This window comes from Mesitornis unicolor, unplaced genomic scaffold (genome assembly GCF_000695765.1).
Source record: "Mesitornis unicolor isolate BGI_N332 unplaced genomic scaffold, ASM69576v1 scaffold2655, whole genome shotgun sequence".
In the NCBI taxonomy this organism is placed as follows: Eukaryota; Metazoa; Chordata; class Aves; order Mesitornithiformes; family Mesitornithidae; genus Mesitornis; species Mesitornis unicolor.
This window is the reverse complement of record NW_010187327.1, coordinates 1-18,130: the sequence shown is the minus strand read 5'-3', so window position 1 is coordinate 18,130 and position 18,130 is coordinate 1. Positions and strand designations below refer to the sequence as shown.

Here is an 18,130-nt window from a genome sequence, read left to right as displayed (position 1 = left end):
GTTTACAATATGTAGCAAGGACCACTGTATCTCGCCTGTTACCAATTCACCATTGTTGTATTGAAGAGTATCAGATAGATATGTATCATAGAAGAAATCAGCTGTACCATTTATATAGGGTAAAGTCATGCAAACCATGCTCAAAACTAAGCCTCTTAGTTTTGGCAGCATGAAAAAACTGCATTAGTAAATTGTATGAAATGGTGCAGAATGACTACCACTAATATCACATGCATCTTATGCAGCCATTGGTGTTTTGAACTAGTAAGCTTTGGGTGTAGAGTAAGTGAGATATACAAAGTATGCTTACATTACATGGAGAAGTCAACCAGTGACTGCCCCCACACACACTTTTAAACTGGCTTATTTGAAGGGGTCCATATTGAATCTGAAATCCCATCTCCTGTAGAAGACAAAGGCATGGAGCCACTTGGTGTAAAAGGGTCGGTGTCTGTGTCCGTTTCCCCTTCTGCTAGGTAGCGTTTCTCTCTCATCCACGCTGATCCCCCATTGGGGCCAAAGGGGAAGTCGTCTCTCTCTTGGGAGATACTGAAGCCACTTGGGGAGCGCTCAAGTTCCTCATGGTTGACGGAGAGAAGGGATAATGGGGTATCGCTGTCTCTTGTTAAGCTCCTTCTCTGTCTTGGTGACACTTTATCTGAGTAAGGGCTTTGTAGATCTCCTTGAGAGTGGTAGCTAACCTGGGAGTCCATTAATGTAAATATAGGCAAAACTGTTGGCCTTTCTGCATGTGAAGTTGAGGAAGGTGTGGCCTGCAGTTTGCCAGAGTTTTGCCCACCTATTGATAAATGTTGTGAATGAGTCATATGACCATGTGCTGAGAAACCATAAGGACTGACTTTGTTGACCGGAACATGCTGGAAGTTGTAAGGAGTTTCACGAGCACACTGCTCAGTGTATTTATATATTATTGTTTTTAATTCAGAATATTTGTTTTCTTCTCTCTTCTCCTTTGCAGGAGAAGCAGTTTCTTTCAATGGACTTATCTCAGCGACTTGTATTTGTAGCTGTTCCATATGATGCATATGCATATCAACAAGAAAATCCAGTTTCTTCCCCATGTCATTAACCTGAAAAATACCAATGTTATGATATTGTCTCAAGCCAGTTATTCAGTGAGAGCAAATGCTCCTACAGTTGCACTGCCCCCAGCAATGGTGTGCTGCCATCTTTATTGGTCATGATAGAAGATCCATCCCTATGAACCATACCAAAAAATTTTTATCATTGCTGGATACCTCACAGTCCAGCATCCAATACCAGTCTACAACGTTATGACCAAAGTCTTGACACCATCTTTTAAATAGCTATTATCAAAATACAACAGATGGAATTATCCTTGCACACAGATTTATTCTCTAACTCTTAATAGTCCCACAACATCAGGGTTAAATATCAGTATTTCTCCTTTGATAATACTTTGTGCTTGAACTTCTACGTTCCATAAAAGGAACTGATGTGAATCAGTGCCACTTGCCTCCATCTTACTCAGCTGTGTATTTAAAAATGAGTGTCTTGAATTGCGAAGCAACACATTAGGATGCACAAAGAGTGCCCAGAAATACCTGTGGAGGCAATCCTTTTAAGTGCCAGACTCTGCAAAAGAAGGTGGTGCTCAGAGCAAAACACCAGACATGATGAGTATGGAGTCTAAGGGAATGAAAAAGTCCCATCTAAACATCATGTTTAGGGTCTTGCTGCCATATATAATGATATCCACTCAACAGATTTCAAAATGCACACTTCCCACTTAATTAAATTCTTTCATTAAAAACTAACAACATAGGTTTGTGATCATTAGTACAAGATCTGTAGGAATTTTGATCACCAAAAGTACAAATCTGTCTGGGTCAGCCAAAGACTCAAACAGTTCTCAGATTTATCAATTCTGTGCAAGCGCCTCAGCCCCTATCATTGTTATGAAATTACATACCTGTCGTTCAACTTTGACAAATTTGCCCATCATACTTTGGTCTTCAGTATCTGCTGTAGATGCTTTGGCTACATATGGATCATTTCTATAAAGAATCAATAACCCTGTTAGTGTTCAATTTTTTTTGCATCACAGTAAGTAATACATATCAGAAAACAGAATTACAATTTTGGAGGTATATTCATATAGCTCCTTGGATACCCATTAAAGAAAAGACTGAATGCAGTTATTTACCATACGAACAGGAGAAAAAGTCTGTTCCATGTGATTCCAATGCATGTCTAAAAAATATATTCCTTCTTTTTAATTTAAAATTATTTTGGTTCAAAATGAAGATTAAGAAAAAGCAAAAACAAACAGAAAGTTCAAAATGAAAGTGAAATTAATGTCAGACTTGGTGGAATAATTTCAGGTTTGTGAAAAATGTTGAGATAGTCTAGATAGTGCATTTACAGACGTCCAAGTGTTTTTAAATCCTTTATATTTAGTGTCTTTGAGGACTGAATCTGAGTTTCAAGGCTGAGTGGGTTTTTTTTCCTCAATTTCATTAAACCAAATATTAAGTGACAGAGACTGGAAATACTGAAAAGAGACAGTCTGGCCAGGAAATTTAAATAATTTCTCTTCTATGTAATGTCCTACTGCCCATCCATCAGATGGACTAACTTCAGGAGGTAAGAGGATGATCTCTCCTTAGATAAACAACTTTTATTTAAGACTTCATGGGATTGAGGATGGTCATTAGCAAGTTAAATCTTTATCAAAAGATTTCCAAACCAACCTCAAAGGAATGTATAGAATCACAGAATTATCAAGGTTAGAAAAGACCTCTAAGATCATCAGGTCCAACCGTCAACCCAACACCACCATGTCCACTACACCACATCCTGAAGTGTCACATCTACACGTTTTTTGAACACCTCCAGGGATGGTGACTCCACCACTTCTTTGGGCAGTCTGGTCCAGTGCTTGATCCCTAACCATCCAATCTAACCATTCCCTGGCGCAACTTGAGGTCATTTCCTCTCATCCTGTTACTGGTTACCTGGAAGAAGAGAACACCACCCATCTTCCTACAACCTCCTTTCAGGGAGCTGTAGAGGGTGATAAGGTCTCCCTTCAGTCTCCTTTTCTCCAAACTAAACAGCCCCATCTCCCTCAGCTGCTCCTCATAAAGCTTGTTCTACAGACCTTTCACCAGCTTCATTGCCCTTCTGGACACACTCCAGCATCTAAATGTCCTTTTTGTAGCGAGGGGCCCAAAACTGAACACAGTGTTCAAGATGTAGCCTCACCAGTGCTTAGTACAGGGACATGACTACCCTACTCCTACTCCTGCTGGCCACACTATTTCTGATACAAACCAGGATGCTGTTGGCCATTTTGACACCTGTGCACACTGCTGGCTCATGTTCAGCTGGTTGTCAACCAGCACCCTCAGGTCCTTTTCTGTCTTGAAGCTTTCCAGCTACTCTCCCCCAAGCCTGCTGCATTGCATGAGGTTGTTGTGATCAAAGTTCAGGACCCAGCATTTGGCCTTGTTAAACATCAATTCTAAACAACTGTTCTTTAACATGACTCAGAACAAATACACCCCAAAACATTTGTTTTAACAGGTCCAGTTCTTCTCTTTCTGACAAAATCTGAATATATCTTACTAAAGCAGAAAATATAACTAAAACATGTCAGATTTTGCACATTGGGTTACTGATGATATGGGCTCATTCAAATTTTGCAATCTGCTCTGTTTCCTAAATGATCATTGCCTCTTCTATATATGTAGGTCTCTGTTTTCACACTTACACGTTTTTAGATTTTCTCTGGGTGGGATAAACCAGATAGAGCCAAGTTAATACATTTTCTGTAAGATTACTTTTGTTCTGAGCAACCATAACAGCTTTGGGAACAGATTGTTAATGGTCTTGTGTGGTTCTTCATGGGTATTTATTGACAGACTGATAGTTGTAAATAACAGAAGAAATGCCATTTATTACTGAATTCTTGCTACCAGGAATGCAGCAGTACAGTAACATGCAGTAACTTTCACACCCAGAAACCTGGTATTGCAATTTATTTTCAGTAATTCTCACCAATCATTGATTTAAAAGCAGTGTCATTAAAACTCTGTGCTTGGCATTTGGTGGGGGCTATAACAAAACATTTTTCACTTCAGGAAGAAGAAATGGTTTACCTTCAAACTCTTGATGACTTCTATTGAGTTTTTAAGTGGGTTTACTAGTTGAATGTTAGAAATTCAGCACATCAACAATCAAATACACGTATTTCACATAAAATCACATTTCCAAACCATGGAGAAGATGAGTTAGACAATTAAGAAACCATTAAGTTTAGATTTCTCTCATAGGTTGTTCTTAGGGAAGCTAGTGTCTTTCTGGCTTAACATTTACACGTATGTACCTTGTAGCGTAATGTCCTCTCAGTATCATTGCTATAACAATGTACTGGATGGATGAATGAAGGGCATCCTTATTGGTATGAGTGAAGTTTTTTTTAATGTTTTGGTCTGTGCAAAATACTAAGCATAAAAAATTCACCTGGGAGACTGTTGTGAAGGGTAAGAAAAAGCTCCTCCCTTTTGGGATTTCTTATGCTTGGGAGTAGATGGAGGTCCAGGTGTAAAAATCATATCTACTCTGAAAAAAAAAGAAAAGTACAACTGCATAAGTCCATCTCTGAATTCTAACACATGATAGAAAATGCTATGCATCTCTGCAGCAAACAGTAGCAAAGATTCAAAAAAGGAAGAACATTTTGATTTGGTAACATATTGAGGGTCAAAACATGTTTGTTCTGTTCTGGCTCCACATTCAATACGTTGGATTGTAATTACCTGGTAATTTCATGGTAGTTAAATAATTATCTATCTCACTGTTTCCAAACATTGACATTTGAAACACATGACTACATTTCCTTCAAAGGAACTAAATAGCGTGATTATAAAAAAAACTCCAATAATGGCTTCTCTTAAAATTATCAGAAGAGACTCATCAGTTTTTGTGCTGGATAGTGAAAATAAGAATTTGGTGAAAGGTAGCAATTCTTCATACTCTTAATAAATGAATGACTTTCTAACCGTTTTAGTGCCTAATTATCAGTATTATTTTTTCTTTAATAGTTATTCTTTTGGTTCGAAAAATATAACTATTAATGAAGTTTCACAAGGAATCCTACTAGATTTTTTTATTTGAAAGAAAACCAAAAGGATTGTTTGGGAGGCCCCAGTATACTTAATTACACACTTCTGCTGCATCAATATAGTTTTTCATTTGGCATATCCAGCTGCTCAGGTGGAAGCAAACCTCTGCTCATTCAGCCTACACACCAAACTGATCAGATATCAGTCAGCACTAGTCCACAGAGCAGTTATCTGTATTATCAGACCATCCATGCAAGTACATTGCATGGCTTCATGGTGCTCCATGAAGTTTTGCAAATGGAACTTAAAAAAGCTCAAAGCAAACCTCACAAAGCTAGCTAGATATTTACAAGCATTGCTGACCCAGTAGTCAATGTCTTATCAAACTCCTATGGCATTTTGCTATTCATAGACACAACGAGCAGGACTCATGTCTCTGAACATTGCAGGGCTGAGGTTGTGCTGTGATTCTTGCCCTGACTCACCTGGGATGTGTCTTCATCCAACAAAACCCTGCCATAAGCACTGTCTGAGATTGGCCTAATCATGTCAGGCACCTTTACTGCTGCTGGGACTCAAGTGAGTATCATCTGAGAAGTGAAAATCCAGCACAAAGAAAATGTAAAGCAACTACTGCTTTTATTTATCATCTTTAAAAAGGGAAAAAAGGGGACAAACTTGACCCTAATCAAATAAGACAATGGTCAAGAAAATTCACAGGATTTTTTAACTCAAATTTCCTCATTATAGATATGAGCCAGTGGTCCCTTCTGCTGCAGTTACCCCTGGTAGCTGCTCACTTAACTTTATTATTTGGGGAAAAGGCTTTCTTATTGACCAGCTATGTTATGTAAAGACATAGCTTCTCGGTGGCCTTGTACGCAAATAAGCCAATTATGCTTTTATTTAGCAAGCACAGCTATACATTTTCCCCATTTACCATTCTTACCTTGCCTGAAGATATTTTATTCTGGAAAGCATATCAAGATGCCCTGCTGAGTATTGCTCTATCACATCCTTTACATCATAAGGCCTCAAAGTCTCCTTGAATTTTTTTTTGTAGAGACGAAACTGTAGTATTCTGTATAATAAACACAAAAATTACTGATTTCTTACATAAATTCCATAATGATAATTTGCAGTTTTATCAAATAATTGATAAATACTCTGGATGTTTGGAAATTGAGCATGTTATTTCAAAACATGGCAATAAACCATAAGCAGAGAATGTCAAATATCATACCACATTTGTAAATATATAATAGATGGCTCTTTATAACTAATAGTCTAACACAAATGATACATGCAAAATGTCTTTTTCAGCGCTATCATCATAACCAGAAATGGTTCAAAGCTACAAAATCATATGTGGAATTTGATTTTGAACAACACAAGTCATGGGAGATTTTGAAACTGTGAAACTGAAGCTGTTTTTTTATACTTCAGCCTATTATAAAGCTAGTTTATAATATAGATAAAATGCTGAATCATTTTCAGCTTGGTTTTTATTTTGCACCTGGGCAAGTTTTGGATAGGAAATGTTAATTAGATAGCAAGGTGGAAGTTAAGAAGCCAGCAGCAGCCCAAGTTGTGGAGAAAATAAAAAGTGTAAGAACTGCCTGAAGTGTCCTTTAAAAAACAGCAGTATAGCATTATTGTTGTTGTTATAGTATTAATAATAATAGACTTGCTATTATTATTGCTCTTATTATAAAATGTACTAATAATTAATAACAGAATACTTATGATAAGTACCAGTGCTGGCCAGAGCACCTGAAAACTGTTTAGTGTTATTTTTTTCATTCTTTTTTTGTTTCTACACTAGTTTACACTGTTATATTGTGGCAGATTAAACAAACAGACAACAAATGTAAAATCAAATAGAAACATATGTGACTAATGAAACCTATTTCATTTCTTTATCTTGTCTTAGGCTTAGGATCCAAGACTTTTCTTTCTCAGTAGAGTCTCCATCTTCTTATTGGTGTGAATTGGGGAACTGCTGTTCTCTTTTAAGATTCTGTCATGGTTTTTATTCAAGGCTGGCGAATTTTTTTAACCCTTTTAAAGTCTGTATAAAATTTCATCTAGCAAATATAATGCTATTGTAACTTTTTAAGTGTTTCCAACTCTTTACCTCTTTTGTTTATAAATCTTTCAAGATTTCAAAATTCCACCTATGTCTATTACGGCCAAACTACATATGATAATAACAAAATTACACTTTAAAAAAGCAGAAATAAAAAATAGGAATCACACTGTCAGCTGTTTCAATTTCAAATCTCCTTGATCATGACCTTGAAAAACCCATTAAGTGGTTTTGTCTGAATGGATTTCTTCTCATTAGCATTCAGGGTCTGGGTAAACTATACAAGAGAAGGAAAAAAACAAACCTAAAAGCTTGGCTCATGATTGAGTTTAAAGGGAAATTGCATGAATCAATTAGATTTGCACAGGATGTGGCAAACGAAGATTTGCAAAAGTAATAATAGCATGTCTAATGGAGGTGCGGCTGGAAAGCAGGACAGATGCACAGTCTGTGTTTGAAAGCAAGGAATTATCTGGCAAAGAAAGGGAAAACTGTGGAGGAAGCAGGGATGAAGAAACTTCTATCAGGAGGGAAGCAGTCATGGGTAATGTGAGCAAAGCCTGTGGGACATGGCTTTCAGCAGGCTTGAGAAAACTTGGAATTTTTAATGACTGGTTCTCCAGTATCCAATGGGGAAAGAACCAGGAGAATATATATTATGGTTATATACATATAGGTATACACCTATAACCATCTTCCTTGAAGCTTTTCTAAGAAGATAACTTTGGGCCACTTCAGATCTGCAGTATTTCACCTGGAAGGTAGTAACTCCCTTGCACAAAACTTAACTTCTGGAATAAAAAGCAATTACAATGAAAGAAGAGTATTTTCCTATAGGGGCATTTCTCAAGGGAAGAAAGTAAAAAATGCTGATTGGAGAAGTAACAGAGCATCAGTGAATGAATTCTGTGTGCTTGATGTGCTAAACACATTATTAAGCCTTACTAGGAGTTTTCTAGCCCTGGGGAATATCTCTTGTGATACGAAAACAGAGGTGACACGTGTCTTAAGCTGACAAATGCTGAAATGGAAACCTCAGCATCTATTAAAATATGACAGCTGAAAAGTATATTGCACACTCATACAACTGTGAATAAAAAAAGAGTTGAATCAGCTCAGACTTCATTTTCAAGCAAAAAATCCCATTTTACATAAATACTGCAGCACTAAATAGAGCAAGGTACTATATTTATAGCATATTTTAATGAGGATCTGTATACAATGCTTTTTCTTGTAACAGATATATGGAATATCTTGCAAAAACGGAATGGACAATGTTACTGAAAAACATTTTCCTTTCTGCATATTTTAAAAGAGGACTTAAATAGGGCCTGTCTTGTGCTCTTCAACATATCTAGAATTACCTAATCCATTACATTTTAAAAAAAGTAATAACAGCAACAATGAATCAACATGTAGCAATGCAGTAATGTGATTTCCTGAAGCATAAGCATTCAAAGTCAAAGCAAAGGCTTGAGGAGCATCAGAGACATTTACCTGACAGCTCGGATGGCTGTCTTGAATGTGGGGATCATATCTTCCATAAGGAAGTCGCTACTGTCACCTCTCTCTTCTGCCATGGGTTCCCCTGTTCCTGCATCTGCAAAGCAGGTCAAAAAAAAGCTGTGTGAACACCTGACCACACCATATTTAGAGGGAAGTTTGGCTGACAAGCACTACATAAAGTAAGTGTCATTTAGTAAAGGAACATCTCCTGCAGGTTCCTCTTTCTCTGGTCAGCTCTTGAGAGGGATTTCATAATTCTTCTGGGACAGCTGTAAGACACATCACTTGAGGGATCTCCTCTCAGATTCCAGCATTTCTGAAACATTGGGAACTTTTCTTCCTTTTCAATGGATTTTGAAATTCTCACTCCTCGGAGCTTTTACAATGAAAAACCTTTGTCAAATTTTTTATTTTTACATAAGGTTAAAACAGGTGTACAAGCTACAGGCCAAGTTCTCCTCCCGCTTGCACTGCTTAGAGCTCATGTAACTTCATGGAAGAGAATAAGCAAGTTCCTGGTGTGGACACCCATACTACCTCCACAGTAGTATGCCCAGCACGCACTGCAGCGATGCCAACTGGCACAATAAAGGAGAAACTGTTAATTAGGGACCATTTAAGCACCGTAGGCAACAAGAGGAAAATGTCTGCCTGGGGAAGCTGAGAGGAAAAACACTTTATGATGTTGCATGGACACCCAAAGGAAACCTACTGAGGGGCAGCAGTCTTAGGGAGAGTGAGAGGGAAGCAGCAGTTGACTATAAAATGAGATTTTAAGAGATTACAGTGAAGAGAGATTTGAGATGCCTGGGCACAGGCTAGTACAGGGCTGGATGTGGTCTAGGAGAGAGCTACCTCAGCATAGCATCCTTACTGACAAATCAAGCCATGATGGTGTGTGCATTTTTTAAGATTTCAATTCACTGCCCAGTGTGCTCTCTTTTCCCAGGTCAAATAGGTTGATTCCACAACTGGCTTTATCCCATATAAATTTCTGTTTTTATGAAAGTCCATTGACTTATTTCAAGCACTGTGTTGCCCAGACCCCAGCATTCATTTCCTGGAGCTTCCCCAGATGTGTCACATAAAATCAAGGACCAGCCATGCTTGGCCCAGAAAGTCACAAACCTTCAACAGAAGATGCAGAGGAACAAAGAAAATGGGGAGAATAAGGGATGGATAGAAATAAATCAATACAGATGGGCTACCTTCTGAGCTCTGCCAAAAAGCGTACGCTTTCATTCGGAATGCAGTGCGAAAACGCTCCTTATTATTCAAGACAACATTCTTAGGCTCTTTTGAAGGACTTTCTTCAATGGCATCTACATTCAGAGGGGTAAATAGCTTTCCTTTAGTATTGGTACCACGAACCCGATCCAAGAGACCCAGCTTTTGGCTACAAAATAAGCAAAAGTAATCATTTTCCTCCTTTGTACACTTTTAACTTGTTTTCATTATGCGTTAAGTACATAATTGGCTAAATACATGTTTTGTATACAAGGACACTGCTAGGGCTACCATAATACATCAATGTCTTTGTAAGCAACAGCTAAGCTCCACAGATAATTAACTGCTTTTCATAAGCATATTTGTATCAATGTTGAAAATGTTACCAGAAGGTCTCTCTAGAAATGTATCACTTCAGCTCCCATAGCATGTCTGTAGCATTAGATTTATTATTAGAAAGGGAAACACCACTACTTAGGTAGTTAATATTTTCTAATGATAAGGATAAGCCTTTCCTGTTCAGTGCTTTCTTTAACTGCTGGGTCTGTGGAAGGCTATTAAATGAATAACTCATGTGCATAGCCAGGAGTAAAAGAAAGTCAGACATGCTGTGGACCAAATCAATTATCAGCAAAACACTGGAAAGGCATTGCCAAGCAATTACTAGGCACACGGTAGGGCAAGCTACTCAGTTGCCTCCACCATTCACTTCCGGTCATCTATCACTACACTAGAAATTGAGGTGACCTATAGGAATTGTAGCAAAGTGACATGTTTTGTTCCTCTGATGATTTCTTGCACTGTCCTCTTACAGATTTACTGACTAAAGACATTTCTCCTTCAGTGACAACATATAGCTAGAATTGCATCTACCAGCATCAGTAACCTTTCTGACAGCCTGATGACTGTAATAGTCTTAAAGGCAATTACTAATGCCACTGACAAGAGCAACATAAAAGGAATTAGCTAGAGTTCGCTAGTGCGTGTACCAAATTAAATATGCTCTGAACACTTCATAGGTGATAGATGGTATAAATATTTTATTTACTTGTTCACTTTGCTGCTTAAACATTTTTAAATTGCACATTTGTTAACAAATGGACTAGATGACCATTGTAGGTCCCTTCTAACTGAACTATCCTATTCTAAAATGTGGGACTAAGCCATGGGAAGAAAGCCTACCTTTTAACCCATTCCTGGACATTGCCATGTGAGACAGCTCTGAGGAGAGGTGAAAAGTGCACACATGGTCAAGAAGCACATTTGTGTGGGACACCAGGTCAGGCAGGTTGAGTGGGGGACAGAAGAAGCCACTGCAGCTATCAGGTTTCTGAGAGCCACAGATGGGAGCAGAGCAGGATGAACAGCAGTGGTGACCAGAAGAAAGAGATTTCATAGGTATGCAAAGAGGAACCTGTGCAGTAAGCTCAGCTGAAGCCACTAAACGTGCTGGCAGGAGAGGCAAGCATGGAGAGGGTCCACCATGCAAGGACGTAGAGGACGAAGAGGGAGACTTGTGTGCAGACCTTGCAAGTGAAGAGTCTCACAGAACTACTTACTCTCTGTTTAAGCATTTGTCTTGGTGACATGGATTATTTGTGTGTTCTAGCATCTCTGGTGTCACTGATGCACCTCTTTGAATGAAGGATCTATCTCTATCTCAGAGCTCTGTCTGTGGCAGAACCACAGTGGTAATTCTTAGGACATTCCTCTTAATATGATAAAGGCAAGAAAGATTTAAAGACACATATGATGACTTTGCAACTTTCAAAAGACTGCTGACTCTAGTAGGAATATTGCAGTTTACAGCATGTAAAGTTCCTACCTGATCTGAAACATTGAAGATCACAGCAGTTGAAGTCTTGTTTGTTTTGTTTGTTTGTTTTTAATATGAACTACTAGGGCCTTTTTTCTGGCCTTCTGAATTTTCTGGTTGACAACATGACAATACTTGTGGATGCAATTTCTGCAGCATAATAAATTCAGACACTTGCCTTTTCATTATATATACAAAATGCGTATTTGTGTGCAAGCACAGATGTAGCAACTAAGAAGGACTTGTGTGAGCATGGAGACACATAGCTAGTTCTGAAATAGCAGCATTGCCAGAACTGAAGTCAATGACATGAGGAGATAAAAGTATGGATTTGAGTGAAGAATTAGAACAGTCTAAGTGAATGGTATCAAAATTACTCAGATTTTGCCCTAATGCCATTTCTTGAGGAAATCATGGCACGGAGAGAAGATACACAAAGTACAGACAAACATAAGGAGCAAAAATCAGGGACTACTTCTTTCTTTGTAGAAAAATACGAGACGTTACTTTTTGACACCTGTGGCAAATTAGTCACCACAGAATGTGTAGGGCAGTCTGAAGTTCAGTTTTAACCTCTTGTTTAAAAAATGGTTTCCATAGTGATAGTTTTTGGGTTGATTGATCCACCAAAGCACTCTAAAGGCTGAACTGATGTTGAGTGCAGGGTCAACAAGTGGATTGTGTTGTACTAGGATAGGGAGAATCCTGTGAGCTTTTTTCTGCATCATTATCACTGCTCTATACTTTCAGAGGCCATGTTTGAGAGCCGTACTGCGTTACAAGACAGAGGTCTTAACTCCATGGCATTTCTGTGAAATTTGGATTCTTTAAGCACTCAGCTACCATATGTAGGAAAGATATATATAGGATAAGACAACAGCTAATGAGCAAGTTTTGAAAAGGTATGAAAAATGAAGATGAGTAAGTAAAAGCCAACTGAATGAGTTGTGTGTGGGTTTTTTTGGAAAAAAGAAATTCTTGTGTCTCAATAGGAATAAAACAAAAGTTTGAAGAAGGAATTAGTTTTAAAAAGGATGATCAAGAAGAATCTGGAATCATGGCACACCACTGCAAATGATTTTAATGCAAAGAAATGCATCAAATGGGCATGAAGACATTAGAGACAGTGAGGTCTTCAGTGTGAAGAAAAATAAACAGAGCAATTAAGCATGCCTGGCATGGTGGTCATCTTTGTAGACTGAATGAGACTATGTAATTAGCTACAAGGAAGAAGAAACTGAAGCAGTTTTAGGATGAGTAGATCTATTCAATGATAATAAAATGAAGACTTTTTTTCCTAGGTCTGAAAAAAATGTATGTACAACAGGCTTGTGGAGATTAGCTTTTCCTGGGGGGGGTATTAACAGGTCACCAATTAGAGATGAATCTCACATGAAAGGGGAGATTGTAGTCCACCTATTCGTTGATTTCAAGATTGAACCTCTTGGTTCAAGAGATTCTGGAGAGACCTTCCAGGAAGAGAAAGAAGCTCCTAGAAGGATGAAATTTAGCAGTGAAACTCAGATGATTTCAGATGATGAGGTGATTTCCTGAAAGGTAAGAAGTGGTCACACACTGCACATTGTCTTCAATCAATGCATTGAATGCCACAAGATTTGGTTTAGTGACACTACAGAGAATTTCTCAAGAGGAGAATATGTTTAAGGCAGAGAACCTGAAAGACGAAGAAGCAGAAAAACAGGTGAGACAGAAGACTGCTATTGTTTATATAAAGCAGTTTAATATTATATTAGAAGAATATAATTGTCATTACATACAGCCTCTGACTCTCTCCAGAAACTGGCTTAGTCCTTCAAAGTACATATCCAGATCTCTCAAATTTTGCCTCCTAAAACTCCTATAATAACTGCCTTCGTTACCAAGAGACAAGGAGGCATAAAGTTCATGGCAAGATTCCATAGAGATCAGGAAAATCCACAGAGACCAGCAGGAAAAGGGTCAGTGGATGGTGCAAAGTATCCAAAATATTAATATTGTGGTTTTTTTTTAAATATAGGATAGAAATATAGGCAATATATGCAGAAATCTTCGCCACAGAGCTATACAAGAATAGGAGTGATCAAGATTTGATATCCTCGTATAACAAAACAGATCAAAATATTTGTGTGTGTGTGTGTGGGGTAGAGTTCAAGGTAGATAATATAAACCAAAAGCATTCCCAAATTCTCTTTCTAGGGAGTTTCTCAAATTTCCCCATTGATAAGTGTCAGTTCGGAAACAAACTGTTGTCCCAATACTGTTCCTTGAGCATCTTGGTTTAATGAGCTAGAATTAATCTGATCTGTCTTCAGCTGTTCAAAAAATTAAATGTCTCATCTCAGATTACTCTTTAAGATCCCTTTTTATAATCAGTGGGAAGTTAGCAACCTACAGAGTGCAGTTTAGCTCCATTTCACTTTGGGATGACTTTACAGCTGGAGAAACTTGTCTCTTGTTATTGACTACAGAAAGGTCTAGATAAGAAGTAATTTAAAAAGCAGGTCTCTAGTCTAAGTTAAAATTACCTGAGCTGAAACCTTCCTCAATAACTGAATCCTGATGATTAACCCTTAAAGTAACATTCAGACTCAAACCAGTATGTTTATGCAATAAATACAGACAATTGTGTTCATAGCCAGGCAGCCAGAGCAGTAGAATAATCAGAAAATAATTCATCAGTTTCACATGAAAAGAAAGTATTGTATGCTAACAAAAAAAACCAACCCCAAACAAAACCCAAGCTTCTTTCCAGATAATGACTAGCTGTCATCAGAAAAAAAAAATATAGACTTTATTCTCATTTCTAAGGGATGAAATCTGGGTCTGCTGGGGTTTTTGTTTTCATTGTGCTTTTTCAAAAGCCTTAGGAAACATCTGTTCTCATGACACAATCTCCCCCATTAAAACAGCATGCGCATGGCTCAGTCTCAGAGTATGAAGCATGCGCAGATCACATCATCCTCCATGAGAGTGGCTAGGACAGTGGTTCCCACCCACAGGTTCATGTGCTGCTGCTTGTTCTTCAGACTCCACCTACTGATATTACCTATTCTTCCTCCTACTGGGGCAGTGGTCCTACTTCATTTGGCTTCCTTACATTCAGTAAGATGTGATTCACGACTTCCAGTGCAGTTACAGAAACTGGGGGGATTCAAATGCATCCCAAACGTGCTGAAGAAAGTGCAGGGTATTTTCTGCGACTAGCTTGGATACATTGCCAATGCTTGTCTTCCATGCTATTGCATCCTCTCTGTTGTGGTGGAATAAAAATTTTCCCAAAACCTTTGTCTTTGAAGTGGAATCCCAAGATGAGAACTCTCTAACTCTGTGATAGATATAAACCAACATAAAGGGAGAAAGGCAGAAGCAGTGCAGACAATTTGGCTTGAAAGCTTCCTACCTAAAGAAAAATACAGCTCTCAGATTCTCGCCTCTCCAAGAGCAGTGGGAATTAGGTTGGAACATCTAATAGATTAATTTGGTGGCTGGATATACAAGAGATGGCTGGCTTCTGCAGCAGATGTTTTACCCTTGCTCAGAATAAGGAGTGGGAACCACTGAACTAGAAATTCTTTTCCAGAAACAGTCATGCAAGGAAATAATGCAGTTGCATCCCATCATGCAAGCCAGATACTCTCCTCTCTGTGCTTTGCCTAGTATTGGAGTTTCATAAACAAATGGTACATGTATGAGAAGAAAAACAATGAATTAATACTAACAGTGAATCAAACACAGCCCTCTTCCATGTATTTACCACTTTCAAACATTACTAACAAAGAATAATAACAGTAAGGAATTATTCCCATATTTTCGCAGTTTAGCTACTCATTAGATTTAGTTGGACTTGAGTAACTGGAAGCAAAAGGCAGTCATGTTTATTCCAATGTTTTAATACATTATCAGCTGTACTTATATAAGTGAACCTAGCTTTGGGAAATCAAATATTCTGAATGAGATTTTCAGAAGTATTATCCTCTGAACTATTCCCAATAGGAATTACCATGAAACAAATGTTATGAGGACAGCCATGAATCCTGCACTGAATACATTCAGCTGATCTCAGAGTTCATGTGTTTTCTTAACATAAACCAAAGAGTGTTCTGTACTTCCAAGGTACATCTCAACTTTGGCCAATCAACTTTCCTTTTTGAGGAAATAAAGTAACATCTTTTTCCATAGAGAGGAACTCATAAAAATGTTCAATCTCAAAATAATTGATGGTAACTTCTTGAAATCTAATGTCTTCATTTAAAAAGCCACTTTGTTCCCTGAATCTGGAGGTGGAAACTTGCAAGTTTCTGATGTCTAAGGAGGAAACACTCCCTTTTAGCCAATCAATTTCTTCTCTCTTTGGTGGTGTATGGCCTCATTGGTATTTAATTTTAGGCATGACTCTAAATCTAAACTCATCTAACATCCAGATTATTTGCCCATAAGTATGAACACAAGTCCTAACTTTGGCTGAAGTCTGATGCCTTTCAGAAAGAAAAGAGTCCTTATGCACATTAAAGGCCTTTGCTCAGCCCCTCTTCTCATCACACTTTAGAAAGTGATATGAAATGGGTAAAAATAAGCAATGTCACATAAATCCATGGGGAAAATAACCCAAGGTCAATTCCATGTGAAAACAGGATGGTTATTTTTCATCAAGAGATGCAGCCAAAAACATAGGTAGAAACCATAAGTATGGTGATCCACACTTTACTTTGCAGTGAACATATCTCCATGTATCAACCAATAGAAAGCAAACAAAACTGCAAAATCAATGCATCTTGACTATTTTGCATGGGCCAGTTATCCAATGCAAATATGGAGCGCTTCACTAGCAGCTCTCCGAAAACTGAAAAGCTTAGGCTAGAAAAGCTGAGTTGTGTGTTAATAGTTTCATGTTTGTGGAATGAAGTGGGAATGACAACAATGAGCTAAAGTTGGATGATAGCAAGATGTTTGTGTGGGACAGAATAAAATTCTCGACAATTTAGTCAAAATATTAGTATTTCTGATGATATGTCTTTCAGATTCCTGAAACGCTATAAATTATTTCTATGTTTCTTTGCAGGAAGATAAAGTTCTTGCCCCACATCTTAGGTCACAGTTCAGCAAGATATTTAAGCATGTCACTAACTTTATTCAGCTGATCAAAACCATCTGCTTGTTTTCCACTTGCTGAATGAGAACCTGCAAATGCATATGTGGGTATTATGTTCCACTGAACTCAAATGCAAAGTTACTTGCATGAATTTGTGTTGGCAAAGTTGGGACTTCACAGGAAATGGTATTTAGCTCTTACAGTAAATTTCTAAATGATTTACAGAGTAGGTTAGTATCATTCCCATTCTATGGAAACAGAGAAAAACATGTGTTTCTAAGCAGAAAATCGGCAGAGCCAGTATTTGATCTCACGTTTTCTGAACAGCAGAACAATGAACCATCTGCAAGGTCATGCAACTTTGGTTTTATGCTTAAATAACTTCTCAGTCTTATCTCCCCTTTTAATGGTGGTTAGATGAACTACTGTAGTAAAAACAGAAACTGCAGGCAGAATGGCATGCAAGAAATATGAAAAGAGTAAGACTCAATTGTTACTTGAATGTATATACCTAAGTTTTCTTGTGAGGCTTGATCCAAAGAATGACTCCCTACTAAACATGACATTACTGTAAAGTGAAGAAAAGTTATTAAGATGAGACGTTAATGATAATCCATGAAAAGCTCTATGAAAAAGAATGGAAACAGCCTTTCATTTGTAGTTAATTTAGTGTGCAGATCAGAGTGGCTTTTTTTTCTCCCTTCCTATTTTGAGCAGATGCATTAAGAAGAAATGCTGACAGTGAAATTTTCCACCTTGGAAATATGATTTTATTTTCATTACACTGTTACTACTGACAATACAAAAATGCACCACATTAGATGTATTCTTTCATATTGGCATACTAGGAAGGACTAGTACTGATTCTGCCACTTAAACAAATCAAACCAACTTTCCAAAGGCAGAGAAATATTATTTATCTTGTAGAGATATGGGAACAGGGGTAAATGACTTTTCAGCAATCACATAATAATAGATCTAGGAATGAACATGCTCTCCTGATGTCTATTTCTACAGTTGGACAATACTGACTAGGAGCAAGACCTTAGAGAAAGTTCAAAATCCTTCACTAAAGTGCCTGTACATACAAGTCTCTAAGTTTTGACACCAGTTAAAATCAGTGGAACAGCTGCTAACAACAGTGCTGAAAAATTAGGCCCACAATTCCTTCCCCATAGACATAAAAAGGTTGTTCAAAATGAACAACTGTCCATCAAGCAAAGGCCCACCTTAAATGTAGGTCAGGCACCGAAATGTTTACTGAATGATCACAGAATCACAGAACGTTAGGG

At 37.9% G+C, this 18,130-nt stretch overlaps 1 protein-coding gene across 1 annotated transcript; it reads right to left on the bottom strand.

Moving 5' to 3' along the window:
* Positions 1-270: 270 nt before the first annotated feature.
* Positions 271-10,102, bottom strand: KCNQ3 (potassium voltage-gated channel, KQT-like subfamily, member 3; the record flags this gene model as incomplete). Its single annotated transcript, XM_010185391.1, has 6 exons — positions 271-1,091; positions 1,955-2,039; positions 4,510-4,608; positions 6,061-6,192; positions 8,698-8,800; positions 9,915-10,102. Coding segments are annotated over 6 exons (1,345 nt in total), but the record flags the coding sequence as incomplete, so codon positions are not given.
* Positions 10,103-18,130: the final 8,028 nt, after the last annotated feature.